This window comes from Pelobates fuscus, chromosome 3 (assembly GCF_036172605.1).
Source record: "Pelobates fuscus isolate aPelFus1 chromosome 3, aPelFus1.pri, whole genome shotgun sequence".
Classification (NCBI taxonomy): domain Eukaryota; kingdom Metazoa; phylum Chordata; class Amphibia; order Anura; family Pelobatidae; genus Pelobates; species Pelobates fuscus.
The window spans coordinates 217812277-217835359 of record NC_086319.1 but is presented as its reverse complement, the minus strand read 5'-3'; the positions used below and the strand labels follow the sequence as shown (position 1 = coordinate 217835359).

The window sequence follows — 23083 nt, the reverse complement described above, 5'->3', positions numbered from 1 at the left end:
TGGTGAGGCTAAATTATATGCACATCTGTGATCCCCCTCCAGCCCTAGCCCCATACATGACCAGTGGGTGGGGACTCTTAAAGTTAAGCTGCATGGGTAGTGGGTGGGGCTATTAATACGTAATAGCATCCCTTGAGTCATTCCCACTTAAAATTCCTGGAGGTGGGCACACCCTTTTCTATGCCCTCTCCCCGTTCATAGATTTCTGGTGGAGAGTATTTAACACAATTAGACAATTTAAAAAAGTGTTCATATCCGCTCACTCCAATAATAGTGAAGGGGCCCAATAAATCTAATACCTTTAAAATAATAAAAATCATACTCACCCTCAGAATTCTTTCTTCTTAAATCTTCTTTTCTTCATCTCGACAATAGGCCAAATATTTTTTTTATCTATTTTCATCCATTGAAGGCTTTGTGCTGAATCCCATGTCAGAGGGATAAAGGCCTTCATCAGCTTTACAATATGAGTGAGAGTACTCTGATTAGAGCTAATTAGAGCACTCTGACAGGAAAGCCTCACCTCATTAACACACCCAGCAGGTTGGGGCATAAGGGAAATTTAAAAACATAGGTGATATGTTGACATTTTAAATATTTTAATATTTTGAAAAAATCTTTAAAAAACTTATCTGAAAATATTCACTTGAATTCTATACGTTTGTTTGTTATTGTTACAATGGCTTAGAGAAACACTTGAAACGAACCCATGGAGGAGCAAAAAACAATGCTAGCTCTTCGCATATAAGATGTTAATACGCTACATGAATGTATAGTACCCTTAAACATGTTGGATACTGTATGTGACAAAAGTAACCTCGCCACTTGTACTTGGAGTGGCCTGCTTGCCAGCCTCCTGCCCACAGACTATGGGCGCTGCAGGGAAACCTGTAAAAGACTACCGAACTTGACCAACTGTGTAAGAAATTGATATGCAAAACTGCAATATTGTATATAACTTTCTGTGTATGTGACTGGTTTCACAAGTTGGGGTCATTTACTTGATAACAGTGTGATAAGGATGAAAAATTTCAGTAGCATTTTTCAACACCCAGCTAAAACAAAAGCTTCCCTCCAGCAGTTCTCCTGCCCACCAGATTTCCATGCATGTTATCAGAAGATCAGAGTAATGAACATTTAGGTGTAACCATGGAAGTATGCATTTTCCCAAGCCATCCTGTCCAATCTACCCAGAAACCAATCCTAACTGGTCACTTTTTACAGAGTGTTGAAGTGTAACTGGAGGGAAGAGATCAAAGGGAAAGACTTGTGTAAAGACAGAACTCTCTGGAAAAAGAGGGCGGGATCAACCACTTTTGGGAGGGAAAAGGGATTCTGGGACTTGTAGTTAATGACTGCAAGAATCAGTCTTTTTTTAAAAGGACAACAGCCAAGGAAGTTGGGCCTCTCCTCTCTCTCTTCTCTTTGTTTTTTTTTGGAGAGGACAGCGCAGCAAGCACAGGTGACTATCCCAGACTATCCAAGACGAAGGCGCAAGTGGAAAATCTTCATTTAAATGTCTAAGTATTGCCCTTTTATTATGTATCTTTTGATTATGTACTGGATGTGGTTATTATGTGTAATTTGTATATCCTTTTTAAATCTGTTACAATATCCTAAATCAATATTAACAATACATTTTATTATACACTTGTGTTTGTGTCTTATTTGTCACACATTCCCTAAAAGAATATCTTGTAAGAGGGTCATAATTTCTTACACTGTTAGCACTGATTTCCCTGGAACTGTTTTGGGCATATGGCCATGTGCACGGTCGGTCAAAACTATGACATCCAGGAAATTCCTGAACACCTGAACCGATCTGGGTGATTTTTGAATATGTTGCTCACCCAGATCAAGGCTATCAGGGGATGTTTTATGGGTTTTTTTTATGTGTTTTAAAGGTGTTTGGGGTTTCATAAAATTGTATGTTTTTCTGTGCTTGGAGATAATTGGGTTAGATCAGTACAGTTCCTGATTCAATTATCTCCCAAGCACAGAGGAGGGATTCTATTGTTTGTGTATGGGATCGTCTCACTGTAGGACTCTGTTTTTATTGGTTTATTAACTTTGTGTCCCTGTGCCCAACAAGGTCCACCTGGGCGTCAGCCTTGCTGGGAAACTTGCATAAAAGGCCAGTGTGCCTCCATTAAGATTCTGTTCCTGCTTACCCTCAAAATAGAGTCTCATCTCATGTGTGAGGGAAACGGCTGTATCTATCCTGGGGATTGCTACCTCATTGTACTCCCCAGGAATTATAATCACTAGCTTTTATAAGAGCTGTTCCTGCTACGCTCTCTGGGAGTAGAAGAGGTCTGCCCACTGGAAGCTGGATCCCGGTCTAGGGTTAAGGGTGGGTGAAGGACGTCGAGACCCTGGCGCAGCTGCATCGCTGGAAGTGGGTCCTGCAGTGCTTATGGTGTCTGGTGGAGTGTTGGAATTCCTTGGTGAGCACTAGGAGCATCGATTGGTGGAGGCACTTGGTTGGAGTGCCAGGAGTTCCATCACACTGTATGTGTGCTGGTACAGAGATGCTATAACCTCTATATTGTGTCATTACTTGTAAAAAAAAAAAAAAAAAAAAAAAAAAAAAAGATTGTCAAAAAATAATTCTATATTGGATACTGAAAAAGTTTGGACAGTTTCCAAAATAGTCACATAAAATATGCTTATGAACAGCATATTACAAATAAATGGATTATATTTTTTAATGAAGCTTGCTAAAATAACAATATGTAAGAATTAGCTATTATATCAAATATAAGTTGTATTATCTAATTAAAAAGACAGATTTACCATTTATTGCAGGAATTAATCACAGAACTGCCATCTTTATATTCTTCACCTCCAAAATGACATGGACATTCAGATGGTGGTATGCATTCTCCCTTAGAGTTTCTAACCATAGATACAGGACAGTAGCACCCAGGTTTGCAGTCTTCTTTTTTCTACATAATGAAAATATAGCATTTTTTTTATCAGAAAACTATGATATATACAACATGTCTCCCTCTCATATTTTGCAAACTCCTGAAGGCCCACCTCTTAACTAAAGCTTTACCTGAAATTCTTCAACACAGTCCTTGGGTTGACTACTTTCTGAGGTTAATTGATTTCTTCCCAATATCCCCTGTCCCTAATGTATGCAACAATGACCTTGATCACTTTTCAACCCCCATCTGTAACTCCATCAACATTTAAACAGTAATACAGGCCGTTCACACTTCTGTATAACTGATGATGATCCAAAGGAAGTGGAAAACCCCAATTTGAAATTATTTCCAAATAAAGATTACAACAAAAATATTTACAGAATCTGACAAAACAACCTCTTTATAGCAAGAAAATTAAATATATGCATTTCTCTGACTAAGGAAACTGTCCCCTTGTATACATTTATATAATGATATATCTCCTGGTTAAATGTTTATTTGTTTATCTGCGTGTTTGTGTTTTGTAGGTAATTGCTTATGTATTAGTTAGACTTTTAGTGGCTAGCTTTAATATACCCTTATTAGTGCACACAGAGAATTTTATACCCCATCACTATAAATGTAAGGCCAAATTGCCTGCATTAAAATAATGGGTTTGGGGGAACAGTGAATCACAGTTTATTATTTGACAGAGAAAGAAAGAGCACACAAACAAAGTAAATATTACAATTTCTTCAGAAATCTGACCTGATATTCAAGAAAAAAAAACAAAAAAACTTGTTGTATTATACCTTCTATCTATTTAAAAACATTATTTGTCTTATTTTTAAATCACAAATATAAATTAACAGAACATACACGTAATCTTGATAGATGTCTTGTATTGCATTCTAAATCAACGCGTCTTTGAGCGTCTGGGTATCTGCAGTCTACAAACTCTGCACCACCTGTGCATATTTCTGGAAAAAAAAAGCATTGCATGATTTTCAATCAATAGAACGGCACCTTGGAATAAGTGCCCCAAACTTGCCCTGCATAGTGCTAGACACAGAGCTCTGTGTATAAGGTGCTACACTATAAATCCTTCTAGCACAAGGCTTGATAGTAGGATTATCATAACCTACATTGGTACAACTAAAAACAGCGATTTTTATATACAGACACACACACTAAAAACAAAAATGCATTTAAAAATTACTGAATGTACTCCTACAGCTTCTGTAAAAAATAAATAGATATATATTTATGGAAAAAAGAAATATATATATATTTTTTCCACAAAACTCTTGTTAGTAAAAGAGTTCTTTGCATTAAATTGTATTATATAGTTTATGTATGTATGTGTTTGAGTGTGAATTTTTAAATACCTTTTCTGCATAAATATTTGTCTACCTTACATCTTCTGAAATCAAATACTAAATACTTTATAAGGTTTATCTGCTGAAAGGTAAATTGTCGCAATTGAAAACTAAATTTCAAAATTCAGAGTAAACAGCAAAATTGGAAAAGGAATCAAAAACCTCTATATTTACTGCTTCATTTATTTCTGTGAATTTTGGAGGTGGGTTTTCAGGTCACTACAATTCATTAATTAGTGAGTACACCTCTAATTTTTTGTTTCTAAAGTTATCGTTATTGTAGAGTACTTTGTATGACACGTGCTTTATGACTAAGCATTCACAGAAGTCTCTATATTCCTAAGAGACAAACTCTGTTTCCAGAGACACCCTTGAAACCAAAACCAATAAAATCCAAAGTTTTTTTTTGTTTTTTTTTTGCTTTGTGTTGTTTTTTTATGAATATCCTAAGCATATCAGTCTGTAGTCCTCTGTAAACATATCATAATTTGGCAGCATGATCAGTCCTAGATACTCCAGCAAAGCAGTACACAGTAGTTTGGAAGCTTTATGAGGTAATAGATGTTAAAACTTCAAAAACAAAAAATTATGTTTAGCTGAAATAATAATCTCTACGCTATTTTCTTTTCCTTTCTTTATATTTGTTTGATTTTTTAAAATTATTTCTTTTTTTTTTTTTTTTTTACAACTGCTAAGCCTTCAGTGTCTTTAAAAGTGAATGCATTTGCTGTACTGTGATAGTTTGTAAAGTCTCACACACAATGGGTTAAATAAACATATTAAATGACCAGAGTAGAGTCTCTCCGTCACTTTGTCTCTCTCCTTAACTTCAGGTACCTCAGCATCAGCATTGGAGTCATTATAGCCCTTGTCCCCATACAAAACAGACATATTTATTCTGCTGACAATGTATATTAACTATCCAGGGGGTGATTAGCAAAACAAAGAACAATTCCATTCCCTGCACTACCAAGTCTGGACTGATAAGAGTGAATGAGAATAGTTCAGGATAATGACATTATCCACTTGCTGTGTCCTCCCCAGACAGGGGTACCAGGGAATCCAGGGAATCAAAGTCTCAAAACTCCCTTCCCCAATGCAGTATCTCACACCCCATATACACCTGGGTACATTGCTCACTCAGCTATCAATTATCCAAAAAATAGGATTGGAGGTACCCAGCCCAAGCAGCAGTAAGTTAAAGGTTCCCCAAGTTTTGGCCATCTTCCTATTCAGCACAGAGTTCCATACAATTTTGTTGTAGCTCCAGATCAGATTTTAGGTGGCCTAGGTTCCCCTCGGACGTTAGCACCTACTTCAGGGTATCACCAGATGCCTCCTCACCTCACTGGTATCATCCCCAAAGTGTGAGATTGGTGACTTGGGGACTGAGTGACACTCGATCAAAGATGCACAGAATTGTGACACAGTTCTGATCTAGTGAATAGTTCAACAGAATCTCTGGTGATCCCCAGAGATTAACCAGTTCCTGCCGGAAGGTAAAATCAGCACCTGGTATCCCCTAATTCCCACTCCCCACAGTGACAAAAGCCCCTTTTTTTAGAGTGTTTTGGGACAGAGTCCATAATCCGTGTATCTACAAAGGGAACCGTCAATTGAGCGCTCTCTGGGCGGCCGCCGTTCATATATATGAACGAAAGGGAGCAGCAGGACTTGGTCATCGAGTGTCTGGAACTAAAATCGAACACCGCTGAAATCATTCGAACGCTTGCTTCCTTTTGTTGCTGAACAGCTAGGAGAGTGCATTCGGTAGTTTGGTTCACGAACGGGCAAACCCGGCGAACCGCCATAGACTTCAATAGCAGGCGAATTTTAAAACCCACAGGGACTCTTTCTGGCCACAATAGTGATGGGTCCCCACCCACCTGTCCTCCCCCCTGGCCCCCACCCCTGAGCGGTGGGTGGGGGCTCTAAACACAAATTGGGGGGGGACCTAATGTCCTCCCCCCTGGCCCCCACCCCTGAGCGGCGGGTGGGGGCCCTAAATACCAATAGGGGGGACCTATTGTCCTCCCCCCGGCCCCCACCCCTGTGTGGCGGGTGGGGGCCCTAAATACCAATGGGGGGACCTAATGTCCTCCCCCCGGCCCCCACCCCTGAGCGGCGGGTGGGGGCCCTAAATACCAATGGGGGGACCTGCTAATTATCAGGGCCACAGGCTGCTCACTGTTTAATAGACATGCCCCTACTCGCGGTATTGCGAGTAGGGGCACAATTTACTAATACTAAGTAATTTTTACTTAGTATTAGTAAATTTGGCTGAAAGACCACAAAAAAATAATAATAGTAAAAAAAAAAAAAAAGAATGCAGCTTCAGAATTAATTTAAATTGTATGCTGTATAGGAGGTGGGAGGGTCTGGGAGGGAGGGTCTGCTGCTGATTGGCTGGAATGTGTCTGCTGACTGTGAGGTACAGGGTCAAAGTTTTCTCAATGATGACGAATAGGGGGCGGACCGAACATCGCATATGTTCGCCATCCGTGGCGAACGCAAACACGCGATGTTCGCCTGGAACTATTCGCCTGCGAACCATTCGGGACATCACTAGTTCCCACAAACAAGGGGAACAATCACTCCTAGGAGCCAGGAGGCTCCGTTCGTGGTTTTATTAGTTTTTATGTACTTTTCGAAATTGACCGACCGCACACACTGAATTCATGGAACTGTTTTGGGCAGGAGCCTTGTGTGCGGTCGCTGAACTAAGACTTCCACACTTTTTGAAAACCCCTATCAGGGGACATGTCAATTGTGGGGATACCTGGTGTGTAAACTGGTGTTCCAAGTTTTGGGGAAATTGTGTGTCTGGAGATAATTGGGTTATCCTTTAACTTATCTACTTATCTCCCAGGCAGAGGAAGGGAGGGTTTTGCTATAAATCTGTATTATGATTGGTTGTCCCTTTTGTTTACTGTGGGAGGTCCTTTTGCAGGAGGATTTCCATAAAAGCCTGTGTGGCTCAATAAAACATTATTCCCATGTAGTACCCTTCATGAAGTCTAGGCTCATGCTTGGGTAACCTTTTATTGGCTGGGGAAATTCATCTTGGAAGCTGCAGTCATCTTCACTATTACTCTACGCTCTAGCTGTAGCTATAATCACTTATGCTCAGCAATACGAAATGGAATAGGCAAACTCAGTACCATAACCACTGACGTTCATAACAGGAATAAAATTTCCTAAGCAGAGGAAATGTAAATGATATATCTGGCATAATTCAGGAACTGTGTGGTGCAATCTGAGCAGTGTTCATCTGGTGGTACTATGATTTATGAAAGACATTGGGGGCATGCTAGGGCACATTTTCAGAGTTTTTGATTTACAGAAGCTTGTCTTAACCTGGACAACTGAGACCTATTTTTATACATAAGGCTGGTTAGTAATACAAATACCAATATTATAGTGTGTCTCATTGAAATTCTGTTCATGGAACAAAATAACTGATGTAATATAGATATCACAAGATGTACAATCAATGAGCAGAAATTATAATAAAGAAAAACATAAAAAGTATAACCAAATTAGAAAATATAAGACCTTAAGCTAACCATATAGAACCAATCACATATGCAAGAGCTGTTAGTAGGCTCTATAGTATGCATTCAAGGGTGCCTCTCCAGGCCTTGATATCTTGTTCGGTATCGGAATGCAGACACTGAACTTCAGTCTTCTTAAAAATGTACCATTTATTGGAAATTAGTGTTAAAACATTAAATATAATTGCATGTATGGTCTCTCTCTCTTTGCCAATATGTGCCTTGGAAAACGACTTGTCAGTCAAAATACATTGTGCATGTATAGCAGGCGTGTCTGCCAGCAGTGACTGTTAAATAAAAATTGTTATGGTATTTCTTTTTAACACTTTTTATATTGGCAAAGAGGATCAATACATGCAATTATATTTTGTATTTTAATGCTAATTTTGAAAAAAATGATAACTTTTCATGAAGACTGAAGTTTAGTATTTGTATATCCTGGAACCGATGCCATTATTGAGCTCTTGACAAAGGCGGAGTTACTGCCGACATTCCTGTTTTTAACCTTACTTTACATCACGATGGTGTGACTTAGATGTACCGGTACCTACATGTTCTGAATTAACTTGAGGACTCTAGTTTAGAGGGGGGGGGTGCCTCAAAGCAGCAGGGGGAGGTGTGCCTAGTACTTAGAACATTAGGAACTTTTATCCGTTTACCGATCATTTGTGTGTTGGCTTTCTATCCCTCTAGCCCTAACTCTGGCACTTGGCAGTTTACTCTTCATCGATCTATGCCCAACAGGAGCTGTGGATCTTGTGTGCTGGCTATCTACTCCTCCAGCTCCAATTCTGGCACTCGTCAGCTACTCTTTATTGTTCTATGGAGCTGTGTTTTTGTGTGCTGGCATTGTACTCCTCTAGATCCTATTCTGGCACTGGTCAGTTATGTGTCTTTGCTCTATGTTCAACAGGAGCTGTATTCTGTACAAGAGTTCAACAGTTTTCCATTTTTTCAGGTGACTTATTGATTTTGCATTGCTCTAGTGACTGATCACCACTTAGGGCATCTATTTATTACATTTTTATCTTAACTTTATACAAGAAGGGCTCCCCCCTGAATATATAAGCCCTTGGTAACCCTCCCTGACTTATACCCTTGATAGGTGTCTTCTCCTATCTCTGTCTGTAAGCTTCTCTATTTACCATTCTACATCTTTAATTCGGGGTCTTATATTTTTGTTACATTACGTAAGAATTTTTATGTTTTAATTTATTTTAATGCACATTTTGTTTTTGTTTATTTAATTCTTGTTTTTTCTGACACATTTTAGTTTATATTTACACCTAAGGCTCCACATCACTTATCACTTTTACTTGTTTCTCATGTCTTAAACTTATTATGCACATTATGTATTATGCATTATGTGCTATTTCTATATTTCATGTCTGGCATCACAATTTGAATAATGCATATTGTTTATTTGATAATGTTTACAAAGAGCATCTGCAAAATTATAGATAAATATCTTACCAGGTTGTTCATCTTCATTAGATTCACAAATTAAATTTCCTCCAGTACAATAGCTAGAATAAGTGAAACACAAATTAACACCGCTCATTTAATTTGTATGCTTAAGCAAATACATATATATGTAATGACAGTCGTGACTATAAATGACATACTATTCATAACCATCTTTGTTATTCACTACACTAGGCAAAAACAGTTTAAAATATCCTCTTACCATGTATGGCTATCAATAATTTTTGATGCATGTGCCTCCATAACATCATAACCAATATGGCAGTCACAGTCGTCTTTCTGGACACAAGAATCTTTTGAGTTCAAGAAGAACCCATCTGGACAACCACATGCTTCAATCATAAAGGTTTTATTCTCACAATTGTCAGCCACAGTAGGTGAAATGCAAGTGCGGTGACAGGAAGCATATTCGTACTGGAGCACCTGATTGTTCTTACATTGTTTGTCTGTTACAGAAAGAAGACAAGTAGATTGGTAAAATGCCTTCTTTATGTAAATATTATGCAACGTTCAGAATTGCAATCTTGCTTTAAATTATTATTAACTTATCTAATTGAAATTAATATTTATAGAACAGTGTGAATGGTGTGAAAGTCCTGAGTATTACAAGAAAAGTATATCTATTTTTAACTTCATAGTGCCTAAGCAAAAGGACATATAATGTATTTTTAGATCAGACAAATGTTAATCTTGTTTTTCTAACTTGGCTACAATTTTAAGTGCACTCTGAATTCTCACTTTAGTGAATAAACATGACAGTTGTATTAAAAATGTTTCCCATCCAGCATGATGTAACCAAACAGTGATAATTCTTCTTATAGATAAACATTTGGATAATGCTTCTGAGAAGCATATGATTGGCAAAGCATGGCATTGCGCCATAGATCTCCAGAGATCATCAGAATAATGATCTCACAGCAGGCAGACCATCTGCCTTGATGAGACCAAGGTAGCACTGGATAAAAAGTGATTTTTAAAACAATATATATTTTCAAAGGGGAGCCCTGAATCTATAAGTTACAAGGAACACTCAAACATTATAAATATATAAATAAAATGAGATTGTTAACTCCTTCAGGACGGGTGACGGACAAGGTCCGTCATCCTAGGGATACCCTTAACGACGGGTGACGGACCTCGTCCGTCACACGGTAAAATTAACCCAAGATCGCGGGGTTAATGGTGCTCCGGTCTGCCTCTGTATTAGAGGCAGACCGGGAGCACCAGATCGGACTGTCCCAGCACATGTGCTCGCTCTGACAGCATGTCAGAGCGAGCACATGTGCTGTGTATACTCACCTTCCGCCTGCCTGCACTTCCGGGTTCACTATGAAGTGCAGGGAGGCGGATCTTCACTGATCTTGTCCCTGTTAAAAAAAAATAAAGTTAGTTTAAAATCCCACCCCCCTTTATCCCTTTTAATAAAAAATGTACCCCTTCCCTTCCAATTGATCACTGACTACAGTGATCAATTGGCAGGGATTACATTTTACTGTCATCTGATTTATTTATTTTTAACCCCTGAGGGTTAATTTTTTTTAACCCTCAGGGGTTAAATTTATTTTATTAATTTATTTAAATATTGTAAAATTATATATTTTACTCAGCAGATGTAACTGAACACAAAATAAAACTTTGTACAGGAATAGCACACACCAACTTTACAAAATACACATGAGAAGTTCTTTGTTGTAAGTTTGTGTTCCAAAAACAAAAAAAAACTAAATTTTACTCCAATATTTAGCAGAGGTTGGCGGTGAAATGACTACGTAGAAAGTGTTGAAACAACCTTAAGTAAATAGCCTGTGATGTCTACTTTATATAAATATATACTTTTGTGTGGCAATTTTGTTTTCTTTTATGGTTATAAGCTTACAAGACAAACATACCAAATTCTAAAATTGCTCCACATTAAAAGTTTATTTTACTCCTTGTGATTTTTGACTTGTAACTACCAAAACAAACTTAAAATCCCAGACACATTATATATTCTGTAAATCAGAACAACTAAATGAATTTATTTGTAATTACTTTCTTTAACCTGCACTAATTATGCACACATTATTATTGCAAAAACTGTATTGTTTTTTATTTTGTTTTGCATTTTTCTGTATTTTTTTTTATTATAATAAGCATTTATATATATATATATATATATATGTTACATCAAATTAAAGCCCTTTCTGTCCTTTAAAAAACAGTATATAATATGCGTTGGTGCAATAAACGAGAGAGATGCAAATTGCAGTTGAACGCAAACAGCAAGAAAATGCAAAAATTGCTTGTGTCATTAAGCGTAAGACAAGCTTCTGAAGCTCTGTCCTTAAGGGGTTAAAATAGTGCATAAATAATTACATTTCAGAGCTGTATTTAGATAGTTCAGGTACCTTTAATCAGTGCGTAATTCACTTAAATCACAATGGGAAGAAAAAAGACCTGGCGTGCACCTTTACATTGTAACTCACTATGGGCAAGACTTAATACTTATTTTTTTCTTAGCATCCTTTCCTGCATTTCTCTATACTATCACTCTCTATGTATTTGAAGGCACACTACGTCCTATTGTGTACCGAGGTTGCCATAGGGATTATAAATTAGGTTATTATAAGGAGATATTGAATGCATGCAACACAAGTACTTAGCCTTCATACTTTATATTGTTCCCTCCTTTCCCTTGAGAGTTACAGGTCCCTGTAAGTGTAGTGACTACGTATATATTACATTTACTTTGTCCATTATATTCATTCTAGTGTTCCCCTATTTCTTCACTTGGGTTATATACTTTTGCCTTTGAATTCCCCATATGTGTATTTATACATACTCAATATTTACTTGAGAAGCAGTATAATTGCAAGTTCTGCTTATAACTTTTCCTCAAACAGATAGAACAACAATTGATTAAGTCTATTTTAGCACATTCACTTTTCTAAGCATCGCACATGTGGTTCTGAGAGCATAGTATGTTCAAGTTCTTTAGATTTTGATTTCTGCTGCTAATTATAATGCATTTTTTAGTTGTATCCCATATAACACTTCAAATTGCACTCTATTGCGGTGTCTCTTTGGATGTTTTCTTGTCTCAGCTCTTGATATAAGCTTTATTACAATATCAGGGGAAGATCTATTTTATAGCATACTTATCTTTTTTCCATGTTATTCAGATATTAATACATTAAAGTCGATACCTAATACTGTCACACATGAGCAGATAATTTTTTTCTGATAACAATGTTTCCACTGGCAAACATGCTGAAGGAATATTAAACAATTAATCTGTCAGTATTGTATAAATTGAATTATTTTGTAAATGTAGTAGCAAGCTCTTTTGCAGAACCACTTACAAAACATAACTGAAAGAAAGTCACAAGCTATAACAGTTTCTATGTAAAAGGATGCGCTTAACCACAATGTACATGTGATATTTTGTAAGAATAGATTATTGAATATTGAACGTAACAGCAGAAACTACTTCCTCTTTTTTGTATCTCGTGTAACCTTTTTATAACCTTTTGTAACCAATATTCGTGACAAGTATTGTATAAATATAGAACATCTTGAATACATGATTAGAAGACTTTTGGAAAGCAAAGAGTGTGTGTCTGGTTATTACGCTTCCATAATTCTTCCCTGAATATTCAGCTGACAATCGAGGGTTGGAGAACCGTGGACAGAGAGGGATCGAGTCACTAGACTAGCAGATTTACCTTTCAGCTTGGTGTCAGTAAGTGGGATTGTAGCCAAGCCATTGCGGTGAGTAGTAATTCCTTGTGTCTATCTTGATGCCCTGAATCTATGATCCCCATGGTTTTGTAAGCCTACATCATTTTAGGAAAGGTTATTTAGTATATGTGTTTCATGTGACTCAGTTTACGTAAGGTCCCGTTAAATAGTCTAGTAAGGGAACTAGACAGGATATATATATTTCTAGTAAGTGAACTAGATAGGTCTAGTAAGAGAACTAGACAGTAACAGTCTATATTTCTAGTAAGTGAACTAGAAAGGTCTAGTAAGAGAACTAGACAGTAATAGTCTATATTTCTAGTAAGTGAACTAGATAGGTCTAGTAAGAGAACTAGACAGTAATAGACTAAGGTGTCTATAAGTGAATAGACAAAGGATTTAGTATATAAGTGTATATACTAGGATAAAAGAAAAAGTGTACACAGACAAATAGGTTCACCTTGTCCACCCTCTAATTGTCATTAGTTAAATCTTGTGGTGATTGTGAGTGTGAATAAGTGTTTGAAAGATTTGTCCTAGGAATGGGAAATAACCATGTAAGAATATGAAGTAGTTAACTTTTCTTGTTCATATGTATTTTATGCTTAGATAAGGTTTATAATCATTAGTGCTGACTGTAAGGATATGAAATAGTTAAACTCTTTTTGCTTTATTCTTTATGTCACATAGAAGTATAAGCGTATTACTCTGTTTTATTGTAAGTTATTTTACATGGGATCTGTGTGCCTGGTATGATTGTTACTTTAATACCATAAACCCACTGCACTTTCTATGAGAGTGGGATGTGTTGCATTGTTTGCATGATAAGCTCAGTATTTTTATACTGAGACAAAAAGTCACTTCATTAGTATTTGAAAGTTAATCCCCCATATGGGATTAATTGTATAGAACACCAATCAGCACATCTTCTCTGCCCTGTGTGTTTTTTTGCAAAGGATCCATACTGTAAATATGATTTTTGTTTGTAAATAAGAGAGCAACATTTGCATTTTCAGTGGTCCAACACGTGCTTCATTTTGTGCTGTAAGCTAACCTTTTTATTGCTACAGATGACTACTGCATATGTTTTGTGTTTTCTATGTCTCACATTATATGTGTTGTTTTAAATTGTGGTATATAGCCTGAATCAGAGATCATGGACAAAGGTTTCTACCTGTGTTACTAAGGCTCTTGGAGACTGACCGGTCTAAGGTTTGCCATGCCTTTTAACATGGTTTAGTATAAATTTTTAAGTCTCTGAGAGTTCTGAAAGATTCGGGTGAAACCATGTCTGTATAATCTGGTCCAGATGTTTGCTCAATTTCTAGAAGATTTAAGTTGATGCAGTATCATCTCAGATTAGTTAATGGAAGTTTTCATACAAATATTTTAGTTATGTGCGCGCTATATAAATGGATCCTTTCTTTATATGCAATACTATAGTAGATTAAAGTAATGAAGTTAATTAAGAAAAAACAATTGGTATACCTTGCAATAATATGTTCTGAGTACAGCTGTTAACTGTTTATTCTGTGTAAATGGTGACTGTGATAATGTGTGAAGTGTGCAGCTTAACTGGAAAGTGGTTTAATTTATATGTTGCTGTGTTGTTTTAAATTATATTTGAATCAGTTTGTCTCAGTCTAGTGATACTGATAAGAATGCCAGCCAAATAACCTAGCAAATAACTGTTTTATTAGCTGTTGAATACTAGTGTTTGGCCAAGAGTAGCTGGAGTTGGAGTAGTTCTATCAGCTCAGAGAGGCCCTGTGTTGTGGTCTGATATAGCTATATGGGAATGAAGACTTGGAGGTGTTAGTTTAAGACTGCTTTCATATTGTGTCTACCCGTGTTTCCTAGGAGGGACACAGAGTGTGTAGTTGCATGCCAATGGATGTGTTTTCTGTATTGGCATATCTGCTGGGGATTATGTGTTTCTACTACATCTGTTTTGTGAGATGTCTATTTTGTGAGATGTCTGTTTTGTGAGATGACATGTAATATTACATTGGATGCTGAGTATGAGTTATATGGTTTGAAATTAATTGGTGTGTTATGTGTTTTATGTATTGTATTATCCATTGTGTAGGAGTTTAACTAGCAGAGTGATTTGCATATCATTAACGTAAGCATTTAGTGTTTTTACAAAAGGTGAAATGTTGTCCAGCCGGCTAGAATGAAACAATTGTATGCTATCGCTCCTGGAGCAAGAAAAGCGCTTGTTACATCCCACGTGAAAGGGGCCCCGCAAACTTCTGCTGTTCAAATCGTGGGTCCACGTTTCCTTTTGCAAATTGATTAATCTTGAAAGTAATTCTTTTACTCAGGGTTCAAGTCCTGGGGAATAAAGTGTGGGAACTCACTCGAGTTCCACCCCCACCCCACCACCAAAAAAAAAGCAAAACTTGTATGCATATATAAACGCATACACACACACTCAGGTGCACACATACACTTACAGACACACACACATACACTCACAGACACACACACACAAAGACACACACACAAATTCACAGATAGACACACATACTCTCACACTCCCAGACACATACACACACTCACAGACACACACACAGACACCAACACACACAAATACACATATATACACTCCCAGACACACACACTCACTCCCATACACACACACTCACTCCCAGACACACACTCACAGACATACACACACACTCCCAGATACATACACTCCAAGACAGACACACACTCACTCCCAGACACATACACACACACATACATACATACATATATACACTCACAGACACACACACACACACACACTCCCAGACACACAGTCCCAGACACATACACACACCAACACACACATACACTCCCAGACACACTCACTAACAGACACACAACACACACACATATACACAAAAATTATTTGTATATATATTTTTAAATTAAAAATGTCCACACAGCCTCCCTACCTAGAGAGCTGGCGTGGACCTGTCCCTGGGGTCCAGTGGGGCTTCAGTGCGGCCGGCTCTTGTCTCTCTGTCAGACGCGGCGAGGGAGCTGTGTTCTCTCTGCTTCCTCTCGCCGCGCGGGCTGTCTGCTGATGCCGGGAGCCGGAAATGACGTCATATTCCGGCTCCCGGCATCAGCAAACGGCGCGGCGAGAGGGAGCAGAGAGAACACAGCTCCCTCGCCGCGTCTGACAGAGAGACAAGAGCCGGCCGGGGGGTCCATCAGGTGGCCATTAGGCCACCTCTTGGGCCCCCCATGACAGGGGAAACACAGGGGCATTTGGGGGCGGCATTTTTTGACGCCCCCTGAGTGCCTGCAGGACCACAAACAGGAACAGCGTTCCTGCTCTAAAAAAAGTGCAGGAACGCCGTTCCCACGCGTTCCTGCGGGACTCGAGCCCTGCTTTTACAGATAAAAAGGATTGAATGGACAAGATGTCTCTCCCTCATAAAGGAGTTCTAATAGGGGAGTATTGTCCAGCTCAGAGTTAACTCTACTTTTAAAGTATATTGCATTGTTTGTGTCAAAGTAAGATTCATCTAGTATGCCTCATTGATTATGGGGTAATAATAACATGGTATTTTTAATAGAGATTAGACAATTTCTGAAATTTATAAGTGAGGTAATTTTAATCTCCTAAACTACTGTATTATATTTGTATGGGTAAATTGAAAGCATTTTGCAGATCCAGAAGAGGATTAATAAATAATATAATAATCTCACTAGGTGCCAAATTATGCAAAGAGGCTATCCAAAGTACGCACTAATGGGTTAAACTTGTTTTCTTGATAAGCGTATAACATTTAGTTTTGTGGTTAGACTTTTGATACTCAATTTGAAATATTTCCCAACTACATCCTTGCACGGCACCAGGTACAGGAAGCAATGTGCATTTTAAAAATTTGCAAGGTCTTAGTGTTTTCAATATATTATAACAATGGAAAAGTACCTAACTGCATGTCTGCGTTACAGACTGTCAGTATTGCAAGCCCTATATGAAGGCTATGCTTTCATTGTCTATATATATACCCCTAGACAACCTTGCTTTATATACACAATTTAACTATCCATTCAACCTTTAAAAGCTTATTAATATTGTATCTGTGTGGTACACAAAGAGGGGATGTGAGTTAGGTAATCCCATCCTGCATATGGAATAAAGGCAGAGGTAGAGGATTTGGTCAAAGGGTCTAACTTTTGTAGAGGTAACAACTTCAGCATTGGTGGAACACACTGTTCTAATTGTGGATAGCAGGGTCACTGGAAAAATGAGTGCCCAAACCCACCCCCATAGATTCCTCAATACCAACCACAGCTTCCAACCTATACCCACACCCAACAACCCCAGCCTAATACACAGATGGTTCATGTTTTTAATATTTTCTATAGTTTTGGGTGTTAATCCAAAAGTATTGAATTATTCAGGATTAAAGTAATTAATTTTGAGTATCAAATCAAGGTTCAAGTTTAGGAACAGAGTTTTATTGGGAATTATCCCCATATGTATATGTTAGTGTTTTAATATTCATCCTAACAAGCATTTCTATAGAGTGAGTGCTTCTCTGATCTGTACAAAGGCATTCCAAAGGGGTATTATGTAAAACTTCATAGAAGACAGATTGCATAAAATATAAGCAAATATAAGAGAAGTACATGTTACACAAATTAAGGGTTTAACATTAATCTCTAATTTAAGTTTTAGCCTAGGTAATTCATTTATTAATGTTGTATTGATCCTTGTGTTTGTATGATTGTAGAGACCGTCCTGGAGTGTTTGTGCCACCTGATTTCTGGGACTACGCGCCAATTTCTCTGGCTGACCATGCAATAAGTATTTTGCAATTACATCTGTTTGGTCATTATCCATGCAGGCCGAAGAAACTGAGATACTTATTTATGAGGACATAAACTTTGCACGCAAGAACCTGGAAAGTCCTGAAGGTGCAGTGCTGTTTAATACCACTGGTTCTGTAATAACCCTTTCAACCATTGGGGTGTTGCACAGAGCATTGTGGTGAAAATCCAGCAAACAAAAGAAGAACTATGTTGGAAGCTGACATTGTCTTGTTGTCAGCCATATTGCTACCCTTAGCCATTTTTATGGAACAAAATGTCTGGTGTCTAAACTGATTTCTTTATACTCTGTGAAAGACTTATTCTATTTTTCTGAACCATGCTGAACTATTGAACTATTTTTATTTTTATTTTAGTAGAGTTAGCCAGAGAGAGAGAGAGAGAGGAAGTGTTAGCTGACCCAGGGATGAATGTACTATCTGTGTTTTTGATATATGATATATGTTGAGTGTGCCAAGGATGGATTCCCATGTTTTGAGGAACTGCGTGAGGATATGACTGGTTTTGACTGGACCTTTGGAATAGGGAAATGGTTAAAAGATATAGGACGCAAGGTCCTGGTTGTGCAATAATATATTTGCTATAAGCCCAAGTTCCATTCTGTCTTAAACATCCATTTTCTATATATCTGTCTGCAAAAGTATTAAGTGCCTTTTTTTTTTTTTTTGCTGAGTTTCTGTTTCTTGTAGACCACATGATTGCTTGGGAATGCCATAATGTGGATATTTCTCTGTCCTGGGAGAATGTTAACCGATAATATGAGCAATATATTGCTCAAAGAGGGGTAACAATTGTGATTATTGGGGCTCAGTTGGATGGAACACCGGGACAGATTGGGGTTATATTGAAAACCCCAGTCCTGGAGATCAAGGTATTTATATTCTCAGTACCTTTTTTAAGAGGAGGTATTGGAGGTAATCGAGGAAAATTCCAGTTAAAAGATATGTGGAACTCCTCAGAATGGAAAAGCCTCACCTCTAGACAAAGCCTTGTTAATCCTCTAAAGCCCCACATTCAAACCCTTGGTGATATGATGGCCATAGCAGATCCCACGTTTGAAGATACCATATCGCTATAAACAGGGTATACAGATACAAACCCATGGCTAGAATGGATGAGATATAATGCCCATTCCAATAACAGGTCAAACTGTTATGTATGTGGTAGTGCCAGACCTCATCTAGGAACCATACCCTTACATGTCCCTGATGAGTATTGGGAATGTTTCCTAAGCTTGTTTTCAGGTACTACTCTTAATACTACAGGATGTGCAGAATGGAAGAGGGATCACCCTATTGGTGAACCCAAGTTTAAATTAAATATGCTGTCTCAGTATACCCTGGTAATTATACGTGTTTTCAGGGAAATAATGATGGTAAGGTGGGTAAACCATTTGATAACTTCTCTTCAGGATTCTGCTCTGCCTACAGTAATATTACCTTAGTGAATCAAACACAATCTGTGGGAGATGTTAATTGGATATGTGGAGATATGAAAATACGTTCTAGACTCCCCACCCCTTGGAGAGGAGAATGTGCCCCAGCTAAAATAATCATGCCCCTCCATATATTTGGTGACTCTCTCCCTGAAATTAAGGTTGTAACTGATTCCACAAGAAGGAAAAGGGAATCCCCACAAGGTAGTTTCGACCCACATATATATCTAGATGCCATTGGTATTCCAAGAGGGGTCCCTAATGAATTTAAAGCTAGAGACGAGGTGGCAGCAGGATTTGAATCAATTTTTCCCATTATAACAGCTAACAAGAATGTTAACTGGATTAATTATATATATATTATAATCAGCAAAGATTTGTAAATTACACACGAGATGCATTACAAGGTCTTGCTGAACAATTACAGGCTACCTTACAAATGACTTTCCAGTATAGAATGGCCCTTGATATGATTTTAGCAGAAAAGGGAGGAGTCTGTAAATTACTTGACCCTAATGGTAAAGTAACCCTAGCTATAAAGAAATTGGAAGACCTGTCCATAGAAATGAAGAGGAATTCAGGTATTGATGACCCATGGGCAGATATGTTTAAGTTTGACAGTATCCTAGACTGGCTAAAGAATATTGCAATAATTATTGTTATGGTTCTGGTCTTTGCTCTACTTGTTTATGCTATTTTTATGATTATTGTATTCTGCATTTACAAACATACACGCAACACTGTTCCTGCAAAATCCCCAGCTTGCTATGATGAATATCTCCAAATGTATACACATAACCGAAGCAATGGTAAACATGCTGATACATATTTATAATGTTATGGTGCTGGTCAGATGCCTAGTCCTATGCTATGGGAATAGTGGCCGAAGACATAATGAAAGACCTGCAGGATTAGCTAGCAATCCTGAATATACCATGGCAGATGGCTAGTTGTCTGACCAGGACTCCTTAAATAGGGTATGAGCAAAATATTGCTCAAAGAGGGGGAAATGAAGGAATATTAAACATTAATCTGTCAGTATTGTATAAATTGAATTATTTTGTAAATGTAGTAGCAAGCTCTTTTGCAGAACCGCTTACAAAACATAACTGAAAGGAAGTCACAAGCTATAACAGTTTCTAAGTAAAAGGATGCGCTTAACCACAATGTACATGTGATATTTTGTAAGAATAGATTACTGAATATTGAACGTAACAGCAGAAACTACTTCCTCTTTTTTGTATCTCGTGTAACCTTTTTGTAACCTTTTGTAACCAATATTCGTGACAAGTATTGTATAAATATAGAACATCTTGAATACATGATTAGAAGACTTTTGGAAAGCAAAGAGTGTGTGTCTGGTTATTACGCTTCCATAATTCTTCCCTGAATATTCAGCTGACAATCGAGGGTTGGAGAACCGTGGACAGAGAGGGATCGAGTCACTAGACTAGCAGATTCACCTTTCACATGCATTAATAAAACTGCGATGGCAACATTGTATAATTCATAATTGTGCTCTTTTGATGAGATCCATCTATAGACCTTGAATTTACTTTACTACATAGAGCAAATTGTTGTTGTTTTTTTTGCAATATTTTAATTTGCTGATATCTAAGAACACTGTATATATCTCCATTATTTGTCCTTTTCATGTATATATGAGAGTATTTTTGCACTAGTGGAGGGAATCCCTCAAGTTCCAAGTGAGGGGTTTTCCCTCCTCCTTTGTTTTTTAAACGTTTTATCCTGCACAATATATGTGCCAGATTTTAAAAAATATATATTTTCTGTTCTGTAATGAGATTGTAAAAATTATAAAAAATAAAATAAAATAAAGAATGCATATTTGAGCATATTTTGATAATTGTCATAAACTGGAAACTTACCGCACATTTCATCTCTCCAATTATATAGCAAAACTCCATTTTCTGCACATTCTGTAGCATAATTGCTCAGAGCAGTACATAAACTGCTGATAATATTTTCACTTTGGCATGTTGCACGCACACATCTCTGCAATATTAACCAAGAAAAACCATCACAATTTTAATAGTTATCTTTTAAATCTAATTCTAAAAATGCTAATATTTTACATTTTCATCTGTTCTACTCCTTTAGGGTTTAATCTCTAGGAATAGTTTTGAATGATCAAGATAATTACTTACTAAACAACACGTAATAGTGAGTTGACACCTGACTTGCCAGTTTTGGAACAAAAGGTAGGAACATTGTTGTTTTTTGTGAATCATTCTCAGTAATGCTGAGAATTAAATAATGTGTTAGTGAAATAAGTTAAATTTTTCATTTATACATGTTGTTCTAAAATAAACTTCTTTGGAAAGATGTGCCATATGCTGATAACGTATTTGCATTATTTATTTCAAAAATATATAAACTACTTTCCATAGGTAAATTATGCTTCTATGAGGAATATCCACTACAAGTAGTCTTTGTAATTAAAGGTTTTGTAACAAATGCATATTTTAAACAGTTCACAAACAGTAAGTAAAAAGAAAAATCAGCTGCAGTGAGATAGTAATTAACTTTCAAAATGTATACAAAACTGATTTCCAAATCTGTTTTTCTGGCCTAAATTCTGCAATTCGCTGCATTTCTCTAAAGTTTGCTTTTTAATCAATAAACTTGATGACACATTTTCCATTGGTATCTTTTTAATAATGAGTAACAAAAGATCATAATGATTATACTGGTGTTGGGAATAAAAGTGGCCACAGTAAGGTAGATGGGTTATGCTGGTATCAATATCCATGTGACAAACCTCATAAAATGGTGTGTAGTCCACAGAAAAATGACATTGAGAAAATGGTCCATTAGGATCTTTGAGTTGAGAACACTGTTCAGTCGCAAACCGTTCTATAATGAAACAATGGAAAATTAGATGTTGTTTATATGTTAGTTTCTAGATCACATAAATATTACATACACTGACAATTTATTGCATATTGTCAATCAGATTTTCATTTACAGAGTTCAGTTTAATATAACATGTCTTGAAAATATATATTTTTTGTGCTATACTTCTATTCTGGTGGGACTATGGAAATGTCAGTAAGGTTTTATTATACATTATTGTTTTGTGCAGCAATTATATTAGGTCACATTATCAAGTAAGGAGTTGGTGATGTGGACCATCATTAAAGGGACACTATAAAAATGTAATCTAATTGATTTGGTAATAGCACCTGGAGTCACCTGGCACAGTTCATTAACGTCCAGATTTTGTAAGTCAGGCCCAGAATGAGCCTGGAATTAGTGCAACTTTCAGCTGGTCGAACTCCACTGGATGACTGAAATCCTGGCTGAATGTGGCAAATTGAATCAATCCAACCAATCAGAGTGCTCTGACAGTCAAGTCTCATTTCTCTCTTACTAGCCAAACAATCAGAGAGCTCCTGGTCATATTGAAAGTGTGAAAAATGTTCCCATACTTTGCAAAAGCTGTGTGAGCGTGAAAAGCCTATAAAAGGGTTTTCCTTGGTAGGAGGGCTCATTCCATAGCAAGCCCTCCATGGGCAAAGATGGATTATTTTTTTGTTGATGTGTGGTTTTTATTTTTCTGATTTTTTTTGGCACTTTACTACCCAAATGCAAAATAAATAAAACTCACAGTTTAGTAGATATACCCTAAATGAAAACTTGCATGCATTTAATTATGCATTTTTTTTTTCCATTGGACTTATATCTAAAAAAAAGCCAGCAAAACCTGCAGTTCTCTTGTCTACTGCCTTTGCAAAC

The 23083-nt window shown here is 37.2% G+C and overlaps 1 protein-coding gene across 1 annotated transcript in view; it reads right to left on the bottom strand.

Moving 5' to 3' along the window:
• The window catches only part of MUC19 (mucin 19, oligomeric), a 118523-nt gene that overhangs the window by 50590 nt on the left and 44850 nt on the right, over window positions 1-23083 (bottom strand). Inside the window, exons 8-13 of the mRNA XM_063446227.1 lie at window positions 22107-22201; window positions 21214-21340; window positions 9533-9776; window positions 9319-9371; window positions 3792-3892; window positions 2797-2948 (exon numbers count right to left, since the gene is read on the bottom strand). Coding sequence (XP_063302297.1) covers window positions 2797-2948; window positions 3792-3892; window positions 9319-9371; window positions 9533-9776; window positions 21214-21340; window positions 22107-22201 — 772 coding nt within the window. The remainder of the gene's footprint in view (window positions 1-2796; window positions 2949-3791; window positions 3893-9318; window positions 9372-9532; window positions 9777-21213; window positions 21341-22106; window positions 22202-23083) is intronic.